Genomic DNA, 12,772 nt, shown 5'->3' with positions numbered 1-12,772 from the left:
GTGCCCACAGGCGCTCTGCGTGTGTGCGGGGACAGGGTGGCAGTGCCGATCCTGGCTCTGCTCCAGCAGGACCCCCCGCTGCAGACCCAACCCCAATCCGACCCCTAAAGCCGCCCTGGTGGCAATGGACGCCGCAACCGGTGCCGGTGCCAGCAGCGTCGCCTGGCCGGGAGCCAGCGCTGTCGGGCCKGGGCCGGGGCTGGGCCGGGCAGGGTCTGGGGCCGGGCTGGGCCGGGGCGGGCCGAGCCGAGCTGGGGCGGGCCGAGCCGAGCGGCGGGCGGGGCCCCCGTAGCGCATATAAGGGCGGTGGCGGCCGTCGGGGACACCCGAGCTGGGGGCTGCCAAAGCGGAGGTGCAACCATGGTGCTGTCCGGGCCTGACAAGACCAACGTGAAGAACGTCTTCGCCAAGATCGGCGGCCATGCTGACGCGTATGGCGCCGAGACCCTGGAGAGGTAAGGGTTCTTCCCCGTCTCTGGCTGTCCCTGTCCTGCTGTCCCCAGTTCTGTCCCATCTGCCCCCATCTTCTCCCTTTCTACACCTGTCTGTGTCCTAGCTGTGCCTATCCTCACCCCTGTCTGTTCCTGTCTTTTCTGTCTCTGTCCCCTTCCCTATCAGCCCCACTGGTCCTGTCCTACCAGCCCTGACCCTCTCTACCCTGCAGGATGTTCACCACCTACCCCCAGACCAAGACCTACTTCCCCCACTTTGACCTGCACCATGGCTCAGCTCAGATCAAGACACATGGCAAGAAGGTGGTGAGTGCCCTGATTGATGCTGCCAACAACATTGATGACATCTATGGGGCCCTCTCCAAGCTCAGTGACCTCCACGCCCAAAAGCTCCGTGTGGATCCTGTGAACTTCAAAGTGAGTGTCTGGGAAGGAGTGACGCAGCCTGGCTCCCCTCCAGTCCCATCTCTRTGCCACTTGGCTGCCCCCTCACCTGGCTTGATTGCTCATGATCTCCCTTTGCCTTTCAGCTGCTGGGCCAGTGCTTCCTGGTTGTGGTGGCCATCCATCACCCCTCTCTCCTGACCCCTGAGGTCCATGCTTCCCTGGACAAGTTCCTGTGCACCGTGGGCACCGTGCTGACTGCCAAATACCGCTAGACAGCACTGCRGCTGGAGCTGGACCCAACTTACCAGCAGCCCTCTGACAGCGAGCAGCCAAATGATTTGAAATAAAATCTGTTGCATTTGTGCTCCAGCCCTGGTGTCCTGCTCTGATTGCTGCCGGCAGGGAGGGATTGGGGAGCGAGAGGGTTCTGCTYCAGTGCTCTGTGCCTGCCTGCACCCAAGCCACTGGTCCCCCTGTACCAGGTGGAGACACGGAGCAAAGAGGCTCCCAGGCTCTGGGTTTCCTGCTTCAGTGTTTGAGTGGTGGTGGTGTGTAGTAGGTGCATACATCTTTGCAAGCTGTTGGGCTCCAGGCACAAGTGGATGGGCATTTCCAGACACTGGCACATAGGAAAGACTCATGGAGAGGAGCCAGAGTCTGACCCTTGGGAAGCTCTACAGCCTCAGCCTGCCTAGGTCTTTTCATCAGAGCACCCATCTCAACCTTGGGATCTCTTCTTGTTCCACAGGGGTGGAGAGCCCTATGCACCCCTTGCCCCGGCTCAGGCTACATTGCATGCTGAAAGATGAGTCTTATCCTGCAAGTGCTCACGGGAGACTGTGGGGCATAGGTGACTCCGGGCATGTGTGACCATCTGTGTGGTGGTAAAGCAAGGATTCCTGCAAGTGCCAAGTCCTGAAGACCTTGCAGCACAAGTGCAGCTTTCCATGCATCTCCACAACAACTAGAAAACAGGGCTGTGTGGCACATAGAATTTCTTCTCCATTTCCATTTAATGCTGTGTTGCTGGAGTGCTTCTCTGGCAGGGCGTCTGGGGTGCATGCAGAGGGGCTAGCAGGCCAGAAGAGACCAGCGTGCGCAGTTTGTCCCAAGGGAAACCCTTGGGAGCACCAGGCCCAGCCCCAGATCCAGCTCTTTGGACCACGAATCTCAGCTGGGAAGGTAGCGTCAGGGCAGGAAGGGAAGAGCAGGATGCGAAGCGGCGCTGGGAGTCGGAAAGCATGCGTGCTCCACGCAGCCCTTGGCCCTTATCGCAGCCAGCAGCGGGGCTGACAGACAGCYGGGCCAGCGGCTGATGGAAGGCTGCAGGCAGCCGATAAAGGAGCCGCGTGGGCTCCCTTCCAGCCTCTGGGTGTGGTGAGAGACCTCAGCAACAGATAGTCTTGGGGGGCTAAAAGCCACCAGGTGCTGAGTAACTGAGCTCCGTCTCTGCCAGGGCTGGGAGGTGCTCAGCACCAAGGGGAAGGTTCGAGAAAGCCCCAGTGTGACTGATGCGGTGAAACCACAGCCCAGAGCTGGGCTGAGGTTGCCACAGGCCCCTTCGCTCCCTGGCACACACGTGCCACCATGGTCAGGTCCCCTGTGAGGCTGGATGATTGCCCCAGTCCCAGGGCCTCCAGCTCCCTGTCCGGAAACATCAGAGGCAAGAGAGGCCAGAAAGGACTCTGGAGAGAGACAGGTCTGCAGTCCCCAGGGTCGCAGGCTGTGACCGTGCACCAGAGCCTACTGCACGTGGGCACAGTGAGGAGCCCGCTGGAGCATCACWGACCAACCTGAGCTACCTTTGAGGTTGGGCCTGTTGGAGCAGCAGGTGGGACTCCAGCAGTGCCTTCTAGCCAACATTAATCAGTGATAGCTGTGGGCGTAACTCTGCTCAGCAAAGACCCTCTAGTGCCTGGGGAGCACATGGGAGGGGGGAGAAGTATGATGGGGAAAAGGGGCACATAGGTGTGCGGGGCAGCATGGACTGGTGCATAAAGTACCAGTATGAGCCAGCATCAAACCCATGGCAGACCCAAGCTGWCCCAGACCCGGCTAAGGTCTGGCGTAGGGCTCAGATGCTTCCCCGGCTGTGACAAACCCAGCCGAGGAGAGGCTGGGCTCCAAGCAAGGGGGCCACGTTTCAGCGCTGACATTTGTCCCTGCTGCCACAAGATGGAGGCCTCAAACCGTGGTGTTTTTATCGGAGCCAGCCAGATGGTGCAGTGGGGCCAAGCTGAGGCCCTGGCTGCAGGGCTGAGCCGTAGCCTCTCGCAGGGGAATCGATCCGCAGGAGCAGATCCCCAGCAGGCCCTGAGGTGTCCCACTGGCCCTGACGGTGATGGGTGCATGGAGCCCACTGGGTCCCTTCTGGCTTGCAGCAGAGGGGTGCRTGGGCTGCAGCTCCCCTCGGGAGCACAGGCAACCCTCAGTGAGCACAGTTTTGCATGTCCCAGGACACAGTCTGCCAAAAGGGCCAGACATGTTGGGACAGTCTCCAGAGAGCTGGTGGGAGGGTTAACTGACACGGACCTGGGCTGATGGCTGGGCAGGTAGGAATGATGGGAGCAGATTGAACCCTGCACAGCACCAACAGCATTAACCATGACCCTCCTGCTATGAAAACGCACCAAGGGGTTGTCCAGAAGGCTTCCATCCATAGCAATTATCCTGAAGTACCACTTCACACCAAGATGTTCTGCAAAGAACCTGTATCAGATACTTAGTAGTGCTGGAAAACCAGAAAGCAATCAAAAAAAGCCCAGCTTGGAGCAGACAGCTTCACATGCATACAAGTATAGGCAGTAACACACTGTGGAAAAGAAGGTTGCCTCCAGCCACATGAGCAAACCAAAGGGTGTTCTTGAAAATAATCCCTTATGCTTTGATTGAAGAGAGATTTTCAGTTCTCCTCCCTCCTCTAGTATGTCAGAAGTGTATGCAGTAACTCAGGGGTTTGCTTGTACGGAGGGTTGGACCAGGCAGAGTACATGCTCGCCTGGGGTATGGCCTCTGCAACCTGTAAAATCTACCAGAAGATTTCATGCACACAAGCATAAGAGGAACATACTAACTCCTYTTCCCAAGCAAAGGAGTCAAAGAGCATTCAGGTGGTCTGTGGCCATCAKTATCTCAATCAAGTTACTTTCTCTTCCATTTTCCGGATGTGTCAAACATGGGACCAAAAAGTCCTCTCGTCAGCTAGCGTTTCCAGCACAGCAACATCAGAGGAAGAAGTCTCCCTCCTGTGCCCCCAGCGTTTGCTCTTACATTCCTCCCCTTCCAGCTGTGCAAAACACATACCCTAGCACTGTGAGCTAGAACAGGGAGCTGGTCTCATGTAAAATCCTCTGTTTTCATAGGACTGGGAACTCTTTTATGCCACTTCTGCCACAAGGGACCTTTATCCYCTATAAATGGGCAAGTTTTTTTTCYGCCCTTAATAGATATCACTTTGTCCAGCATACCAGTTAGAGGATGGGAAGACTGTTCTGTGTCTCCAGTTCTCAGCCTCCTCCCTATATACTGATAGTGTGGACAGTTTAGAGCCCAGTGCAGGTGACTTTGGGGGGCAGGTGCTCTGCCACTTTGGGGTCAGAGCTCCCATGACCTAGGCCAGTGCACTGCCCAAGAGGCAGAGAATTATAGTAGGCAACTTCAGGGGAAGAAGGAACATGAACATCTTCAGGTGAAGTAAAAGTCTGCTCTGATGTTTCCACTATCCAGAGGCCTTTCTCTGCAGTAGTCAATATTTCTTGTAAAAGCACAAAACATCTACCTTTAAGAGACCCACAGAACAACTTGATATTTTCTAATATGATAGTCATAGAAGAAAGCAACATCATAGTGCTTATTTTTACTGAAAGCGGAACTCAAATTTGACATCAGGAAACAAGTTTTGACTTATCTTGTCACAACAGATTTGCCAGTCTCTTGAGGGTTCACCAGCAGSTTTGTCCAGGTGGCTTGGATATTATTCATAATTCATATCCAAAAAAGTCATGGTTCCTAGGGAGTGCTTTTCTGGAAAAGAAGTACAAGTGAGGTTATAAGCTGCTATCTTTATTTTCGGAGGAAGTCAAGCATCTTAGAGGAGTTTACCAAGCACTTCTCTTTCAAAATGTACTTTGCCATGTAGCAGAGAACAAAGGCAGATACAGAATTCATTTCTTATTGAAAGCTGATCTCAGGACATCATCAGAGAGATCCTCTAATAGGATAGAGATGAAGGAAAATGTCATGTGTTTCACAAACTGTTCTTCTGCATATACATATACATATACAGGTTGCCCAGAGAGGTTGTGGAGTCTCCTTCTCTGGAGATATTCAAGGCCCGCCTGGATGCAACCCTGTCTAACATGCTCTAGGTGACCCTGCTTGAGCAGCAGGGTTGGACTAGATGATCTCCAGAGGTCCCTTCCAACCTTTCTGATTCTATGAGTCTATGATTCTACATCCCATATCGGCATCCAATATGCCAAAGGCATAACGCGTTTGGTACAACCTATCAGCTCTTTGCTGAAAAATTGCTACCCAAGCAGTTCGTTTGCCTCGTGTTTCTACAGTTGGTTATTCTTTCCTAAATGTCAGATTTTCTGTAGTGAACTGATCTTTCCAATTTGTCTAGATGCCTTTGAATTTTAACCAGCACCCCAGTGTGCTTGCAGCCTTTCCAACTCAGCTGCATCTTGTAACTTAACGAGCATATTCTCTCATATAACATATAAGTCATTGATGAAGCAACAGTGAAAAATACTGCTGAGTCAAGAGCTAGAGTCTGTCACAGAAGAAAAATAAACTAATTTGACATGATTTGTTCTTGGCAATAGTAACAGTTATTACTCATCTCTTTGATTGACTGTCTCACCTTTTTTTGCAAATTGAAGTTGGCCATTTTATAGTTCCTTAGTTTCTTCTTTTTATCCTGCTAATGATAATAGACACTATTACATTGCTTCTGCAACCCCACCATCCTTCACTACTTCTCAAATATATTGACTGCTTGGAGATGGTTTCCATCAGCTGTTGAGGTAATGGGAAATTTTTTCAGGCAAACAGTGAAAAGACAAGAAGGATTTAAGTATGCTTTAATCCACTCTTCAGAATCTACACACCTTCTCCAATGATTGCTCTGCCAGTTGTGGCAAGGACTTCATTAAAACTGACATTTTACTGAAGGGTGACTGTTTTCTGTGACTGCTTCACCTTTCCTCACCGAATCAACGCTTTCCTCGTGGGAAGGCATTGATTGTTTTCTTTTTGGCCTTTCCTCATTTTCTTCTTGGCCTTTAGGACCCTTGTGAGCTACGTCTTGCTTTGCCTTATTCTTTTGACTGTGTTCCTACAGGCTTGTGAAGTTCTCTAATATTCGTTGTTAATCAGTTTGCCTCATCTCCAGTTTGTGGTTTCCTTTTTGTTTCTAAGAGCACAGATTTAGACAACATTGTTCCTTCCTGCTCTTCCTTTGCATCGGTATAGGTTATATTTGGGCCCTTGCATCTTTCTTTTATATAATTTTTACCAGTTTTGTGAGACATTTCTTATAGGATCTCACATATCAGGCTATGAGATTGCTGGACTTTGTTTCCTTGAAGTCCAATGTTTTTATTCCATTGCTCTCTCTCCTTCCTTTTCCAAAAGCCAGGACTGCTCCCAGCTGAGCAGTCACATCAGACACCAGCAACTGCACAGCTGTACAAGTCCCTCCAGACAGAGCAGAGCTGATACAATGTTCTTTTTCCTAAAATAAAAACAAGCATTAGAGAACCTTAAAACATTGTCTGCTCTCCTTTGCCATCACAAAAAGTTTAATGTAACAAGCAACAGCTTAGAAATACTCTTTGCTAGTCCCCCTCAAAGTTGACCCACTAGTGTCTTCTTCTGCAAGCTGCCATGACTGGCAAGCCATGAAGTGTGATGAATTCACTTTCCTCAGAGATGTTCATGACAGAATCCAGGTCTTGGATCTGAGAAGAGAAGAAGCAGATCTGTGGTGATATGATATTAGTGACAGATTCCTTTCCAGGGCTGTCACTGCTATATCGGAGCCAGTCATCAGCTGAGTGGGGAAAACTTTCCGCAGCTGCTCTGCACTGCTTTCCCACTTCCTTTGTGCAGCTGGCTGCGACCACGAGGCAAGCAAGAGGGGGTCGGATGCCAGCAGAGAGAGACACTCGAGGTTCCTAAGGGGTTAAACGGGATAAGTTTAATAAAGGACTTTTACACGACAAGTCGCACGGGGAGCCCCAGGAACCATGAAGAGGGGTTGCCAGTGGGAGGCTGCTGGAGGCGCCGGTCGGACGCCCAGGTCAGACGCCCAGGAAGGACTCCACCCACTGTTTGTGAGGGCACCTTACATCTACTAGAACTATTTCCTTATCTCAGCTGTGCTAACCTGGAGCAGCTACTGCCYGGGAGGCAGTTAGCTGTTGTTSACAAAACAGAATATGCATGCCTGGCCCTGATGGGAATTTGGTCAGCGTGTAGTTCTACATGATGGGCCTGCTAGCATGTGCTCTGCCAGGCACTGACTCCTCACCAGATCTTCTGCAGGTGTTCTCACTACACCAATGATGTCCTTTTTTAGTAACTAGAACTAGCCAGATCTCCACTGAGATTTTAACTCTAGCAACGCCTTTCACTGAGATGACAATGTTTTTCTGTCAGGTCTGCTTGATGCTGTCTCCTGGGAATTGATTAGATTTTCAATGCAGAGATGAGAGTTGACTGGACGTTCCTGCCTATTGCCTCCTGCATCTATTTACAGACCTGTTGTCCGGGATTTTGCTAATCCCTTTATAAACCTGCTGATCTTGTTTATTCTCACAGCCTCCTGTGAAGCAGGTTCCAGAAGTTCATCCTCCCCCCATCCTGTAGAAATTCCCCTTTATCCATTTTAAACTAGTCTCTTCCATGCACTGTTACATGAGTATTGCAGGATCTGATGAGCACCAGTTCCACATCACCCTACCCGCCACTTTCATTATTTTGTAAACTTTGTCCTTTCAGCTTCTTCCTCTCCAGGCTGAAAAATTCCAGCCTTCCCAGGCCCTCCTCATAAAGAAGCTGCCCCATCAGCTGGATCATCTCAGTTGCCCTTCTCAGGGCAAAAGTCATTCARAAGTCAGAACTGCACAGATGTGGGTGCACTAAGCTTTTACACAGAAGCCAAATGATACCCTCTTGTTTTCAGAGTCCTTCTTGATGATGTCACCATGCTTTCCTGGCTTTTTGGACTACTTCTGCAGTTCAAACCTACAATTTTGGTGAATCATCAGTGAGGACTCCAGGATCTCTTTCCTGAGCTGCAACAGCCAGTTCAAGTTCAACATCTCCTGGTTTAGATCGTATTTCCCTAGCTGYGTCACTTTACATTTATCTACACTGAAGCTAATCAGCCAACTATTTTTCCATTCATGAATAACATTGAAAGTTGTGTGGAGCAGAGTTGGGACTGAGAATTAGAAAGCTGTATTTATTTTGCTGCAGATCCTCTGGTTTGTATCACTCCCTTTGCGGGGCTGCCTTGAGCRACTGTATGGAAGAGCACACAGAGCCACTCCTAGGAACCAGTGGCCTGTTCTATATGGGGCAAAGCAGGAAAGGAGACCCTGCAGTGACTGCCAAATGGGGAGTTGATGGGTGGGAAGGCACCTGAGCCACTGAAAGCACTTCTGGATCATGTTGCTCCATGAATTACAACAGGAAGCMTTTCACCAGTCTCCTGCAGTGATGGAGTGACGTCTAACATTTCTGTCTAAAGTTACAGCATGCAACTTTACCAGCAGATTTTTGATCCGTCCTCCCAGGACATAGTGCTCTGTTGTACACTTCCCTTCCAGAACCCCAGCCACAGGGACATCAAGTACGCAGTGAGCTGCAGGTTAGACACCATTCAACTAGGATCTAGCTGGAGACGGCTAAAACATAGGGCTTTGCACCCAGTGCCCCTTTTTCACTCCTTGAACCAGGGCCAGATAAACACAGCTATGGGAGCAAACTATGCCAGCTCTGTGCTTGCCAGAGACCTTTCCACACAGCCAAGAGCACCCCAGCTCCCGATTTATGGAAAGGAGTGTAGTACAATGCACATCATTACCACTTGCATTTGACTTCCCAAGGAGGGGATGAGTTTGAGGACTTGAAATGGCAATAAGCAGAGGTGAATAGCCCTAACTATTACACCAGCTGGCCTGCTGGCAGAGGCAACTGCAGTATATCCATGGTCAGTTGTGTAATTAAATGTTGGAAGTAGGCTAGACACAAACCCTGGTCACAATATAGCCATACTCCCTTTGATTTCAGTGTAGACAGAAGTTCACCAGTGGACCAGTTCACTGCAATTTGTGTTGTGATCCTGGAGAAGGCAGGTGTCACTGTGGCTGGATTTGCTGATTGGTTGCATGTCTTCCAGTGATCCATGGTTTGCTATATGCAACCATCAGCTGATGCCTTCAAAATTGAGTTGAATGCTAAGTTAATGTAGAGTGGGAATAAGAGACTTTGTTCTTATTTCAGAAGAGAAATTTTGGTGTAACGTTAAAATTAATGGGAAGAACTCAAGCCTGATGTGGAAGACTCTCGCCATTCCTTAGTGCAGAAGTTGCAAAATTACTCACCATTGTTCCAAAGGAATATCAATGTCAAAAGGATATTGGGAATAATAACAGGCTTATGAAAAATGGTGAGGAAAGAAGGCTTCCTGTTCATGAAATACATGAGCGAAGTAAGAATAGATAAATCCACCAAACTGGAGGCAACCTGATATTGTAGAATTAAAAAAAAACAAATACAGTATCTGTATTTAAAAGAGGGGAGGGAGGAAGTGGAGGCAGGTTGCCATAGATCTTTATCCTGATATCAATAATACCCAGGGCTTTAGAATATTATTTTTGAGAAAGGAATTATCAAAGAGATGGTGGTAAATTAGTTTGCATGTATTGGAGGGTTAGCAAAGACAGATCATACCATATAAATTTGATACCTTTCTTTGATAAGAATATGTGGTGGGTCTGTCCTTCTCAGTACCAATAAAAAATTGTTATAAGGACATCTGGGGTTCTTGCCCCAGAAATTATATCYGGGTCAAGATCTCAAAGCTCAGTCATGAGCATCAGGTAGTCAGGGGWACCTGTGGTTTAAACTGAACAAAATACAAATTAGCAATGAAATGGGCTTGGGGGAACTTACTGGTGGAATTTGACCCTGGAACTGGTCTGGAATTTTTATTAATGACCATATGTAAAAAAAAGATGTGGGCACTATCACGATAGAGGAGGATCAGTATATCACGGGATACCTGTGTGGGCTCAACAGTCAGCACAGTAGAAATGGGATGATATCCTCACCCACAAGAACAAAGATGAAGTTGATTTTGTCTTTATGTAGTACACATCCCAGAAGGAGAACTTTGAACATCCAGAGATATTACTGCCCAGGAACAAACAGAAATAAACGGACAGTGAACAAATGTAGGCTGGGAATTAGAAGAACAGCTCCTTCCGATCCCAAGCTGTATGTTCTCCAGCTTCCAGGCTGACTCCAATGAAGTCTTCTCATAAATTAGATCAGGTAAGCTATTGATTGCCTAAACTGCTCTGACTGGGTGATGTCAGAAGCCTTAGAAAATGAGTGTGCTCTCACCAGCTCTTCCCCAGGGGGATTTCCTTCTCATATTTAATATATTCATCACAAGTATATCAGGCTTGTGAGAGAAAAAAATGAAGATTTGGGACTCCTGAAGTCCATTTTCAGTGAGTTTGTGATTGAAACACGTCTGAAATCCTTGAAAAACCAAACTGACTGGGAGGCGAGTAGGATTTTTTTCTGAGAAAAGACTCCAAGACTGTGTGCAGACTGCATTATTCTCGTGGAAAACACATATACATCGGAAGGTATCCCAAAGAAAAGATGTGTAAGAGGGAAGATTCCTTCAGAAAAGACCTTGACTCTTCTGAAGACAACCAGAAAAACAGAGTGAGTTGATTGTTCATATRAAAGCTCCATCTTCCGGGAGTCCTATGAACATAGTAGATGTATAAGAGCTGAGAAGGCAATGAGATACGTAACATGACACGAATAATCCCTTGTTGGCAATAAAAAAACTTTCTAACTTCACCCTTCAGACTGAAGAGCTGAGCCTTTTCTTGCTCCCTCTTTACTGATTTACAGCTTCTACTGGAGGATCTCTGCTAGTTCTCTTTTCCTGAACAGGGAGAGCCAGGTCTTCACTGAACATAATTAAAATTTGCTTATGTTTGGAAATGGACCATTAAATGACCTCCAACAATTTCAGTTCTGAGCTATAGTACAGTGGGCTGCTACTGTTCAGTTATAACTGATACTTATTAATGTTTGTGATTTCAGATTAAACCAATCTTAAATTTATATCTTACTGTCTCTTCATATCACTAAGAAGTAGAAATACAAAATTACTGTCTTCTGTGACATCAACCTGGTTGCAGTACCACTGACAATGCAAAAGTGCTTTTCTTTGAAACAAATAGCCTAAAGAATTATATTATTCCATCACCTCTGCTAGAGAAAAACATGGCAAAAATGTCCTGGAAGTCCACAGAATCGCCAAATAGTGGGGTTACTACAAGTAGCTAGTGATTACTAACCACACAAACAAGCAAACTTCAGATGTAGCCCACACAAGGGATGTCCAGGAGGTTTAATGATACACAGAGAGAATGGAGAATGTCTCCTAGCTCATTAAAAAAATGGTATTTCTTGTGAATTCTTGACATTCTTTCCTACACAGAGTGAACATGAGGTCATATCCTAAGTTTAATGATTAAACGTACCTGTGATAACAGAACAGCAGTGCTTCCACACAGCACATGCTAAGAAAGGCACGGAGCCACTGGCCTGAGGTCTACAAAACATAGCCTAGAAGGTGTGACTGAGCTGGGGTTGTTCAGCCGGAAAAATTGAACCCTCAGTCTCTGTGTAGCTAAAAAGTCACCGCCAAGAGGAGAATAATCCATTTTCCATGCCCATAGTAGCTGGGGCAAGAAATAATGTTCTTAAATTGTATCAGGGAAATAGAGACTAAAAAAAAAGGTTGTCATGGTTAGATATGAATCTCCACGAGATTTCCTGGCGATGCCGGCAGTTTCTGTCATTGAGGGACAGACAAACACCTGTCCCGAGTGACAGAGGTGGAGCTGGCGGAGCTCCCCCTCAGTGGAGGGAGACATCAGAGGACCTCCGCGGCATGCCGCCCTCCTCGCTCCTGCGAGCTGCTCCGGTGATGGGGCTGCCCCTGGAGGACGGGGTGGAAAGGAGCAGGTAGGGGCTGTCAGAGGCGAGGAGCGTCAGCGTGGAGCAGGTAGTGGCGCAGAGGATCGGCACACCACGCTGGCGTAACGACAAGCTTCAAATCTTTTGGTTTTTCCAGCATTGCTGCCACRTCGGGCTGCTCCACCAACCCAGGGGCGCACACATCTGGGCAGAGGTGAGGGTCAGAGGAAGGAGAGCTCCCGCTACCCTCRCAGCGGCTCAAGCGGGCCTGCGGGTGCACAGGCAGGCGTCACGCACGGGAGGATGAACCGGACCCACGCCCGCGCCAGCCCTGCAAATGGGCCGGCCTCGCGGGAGCGCGTGGCTGCCCCACACGCGCCCCAGGGTGCCACCAGTGCTCCCCGGGCTCCTGGCGGGTCTCTCTGTCCCAGGGCTCCTCCAGGGCTTGCGAGAGGCGCGGGGTGCTCGCCTCGGGCTCCGTGGAGCTCCTGCGGTGCTGGGGTGCCGGGGGCATCTCAGGGCCCTCTCRGGATCTCGTGGCGTCTCTGGGCTTTAGAGGTCCCCGGAGTGACCCAGGGCCACCGCAGGGCCTTGGGGCTGGGCAGGCTCCGGCGCCGCCCCAGGACCATGGCCATTCCCAGCCCCTAGACTTGTGCAGGAGCGCACGGGTCCCCAGGGCCCATTCC

At 49.3% G+C, this 12,772-nt stretch overlaps 1 protein-coding gene across 1 annotated transcript; it reads left to right on the top strand.

Annotated features, from left to right (window-relative positions):
* Window positions 1-309: 309 nt before the first annotated feature.
* Window positions 310-1,208, top strand: LOC146594611 (hemoglobin subunit alpha-A). The gene is made up of 3 exons (XM_085307216.1): window positions 310-455; window positions 665-869; window positions 983-1,208. The coding sequence occupies exons 1-3, from the start codon at window positions 361-363 to the stop codon at window positions 1,109-1,111; spliced, it is 429 nt and encodes a 142-aa protein (XP_085163342.1). The 5' UTR covers window positions 310-360; the 3' UTR covers window positions 1,112-1,208.
* The last annotated feature ends 11,564 nt before the right edge of the window (window positions 1,209-12,772 follow it).

This window comes from Rhea americana, unplaced genomic scaffold, assembly GCF_003343005.1.
Source record: "Rhea americana isolate MKP2758 unplaced genomic scaffold, rheAme1 scaffold_255, whole genome shotgun sequence".
In the NCBI taxonomy this organism is placed as follows: Eukaryota; Metazoa; Chordata; class Aves; order Rheiformes; family Rheidae; genus Rhea; species Rhea americana.
Note: the sequence above shows the minus strand (reverse complement) of the source record. Positions and strands in the feature narration are given on the sequence as shown.

What these genes read in the sequence shown, in the direction of transcription:
- LOC146594611 (XM_085307216.1), top strand. Translation starts at nt 361, where the DNA reads ATGGTGCTGTCCGGGCCTGACAAGACCAACGTGAAGAACGTCTTCGCC. An exon ending in GGCGCCGAGACCCTGGAGAG is followed by an intron (nt 456 to 664) that starts GTAAGGGTTCTT and finishes TCTACCCTGCAG; the next exon opens with GATGTTCACCACCTACCCCC. An exon ending in TGGATCCTGTGAACTTCAAA is followed by an intron (nt 870 to 982) that starts GTGAGTGTCTGG and finishes TTTGCCTTTCAG; the next exon opens with CTGCTGGGCCAGTGCTTCCT.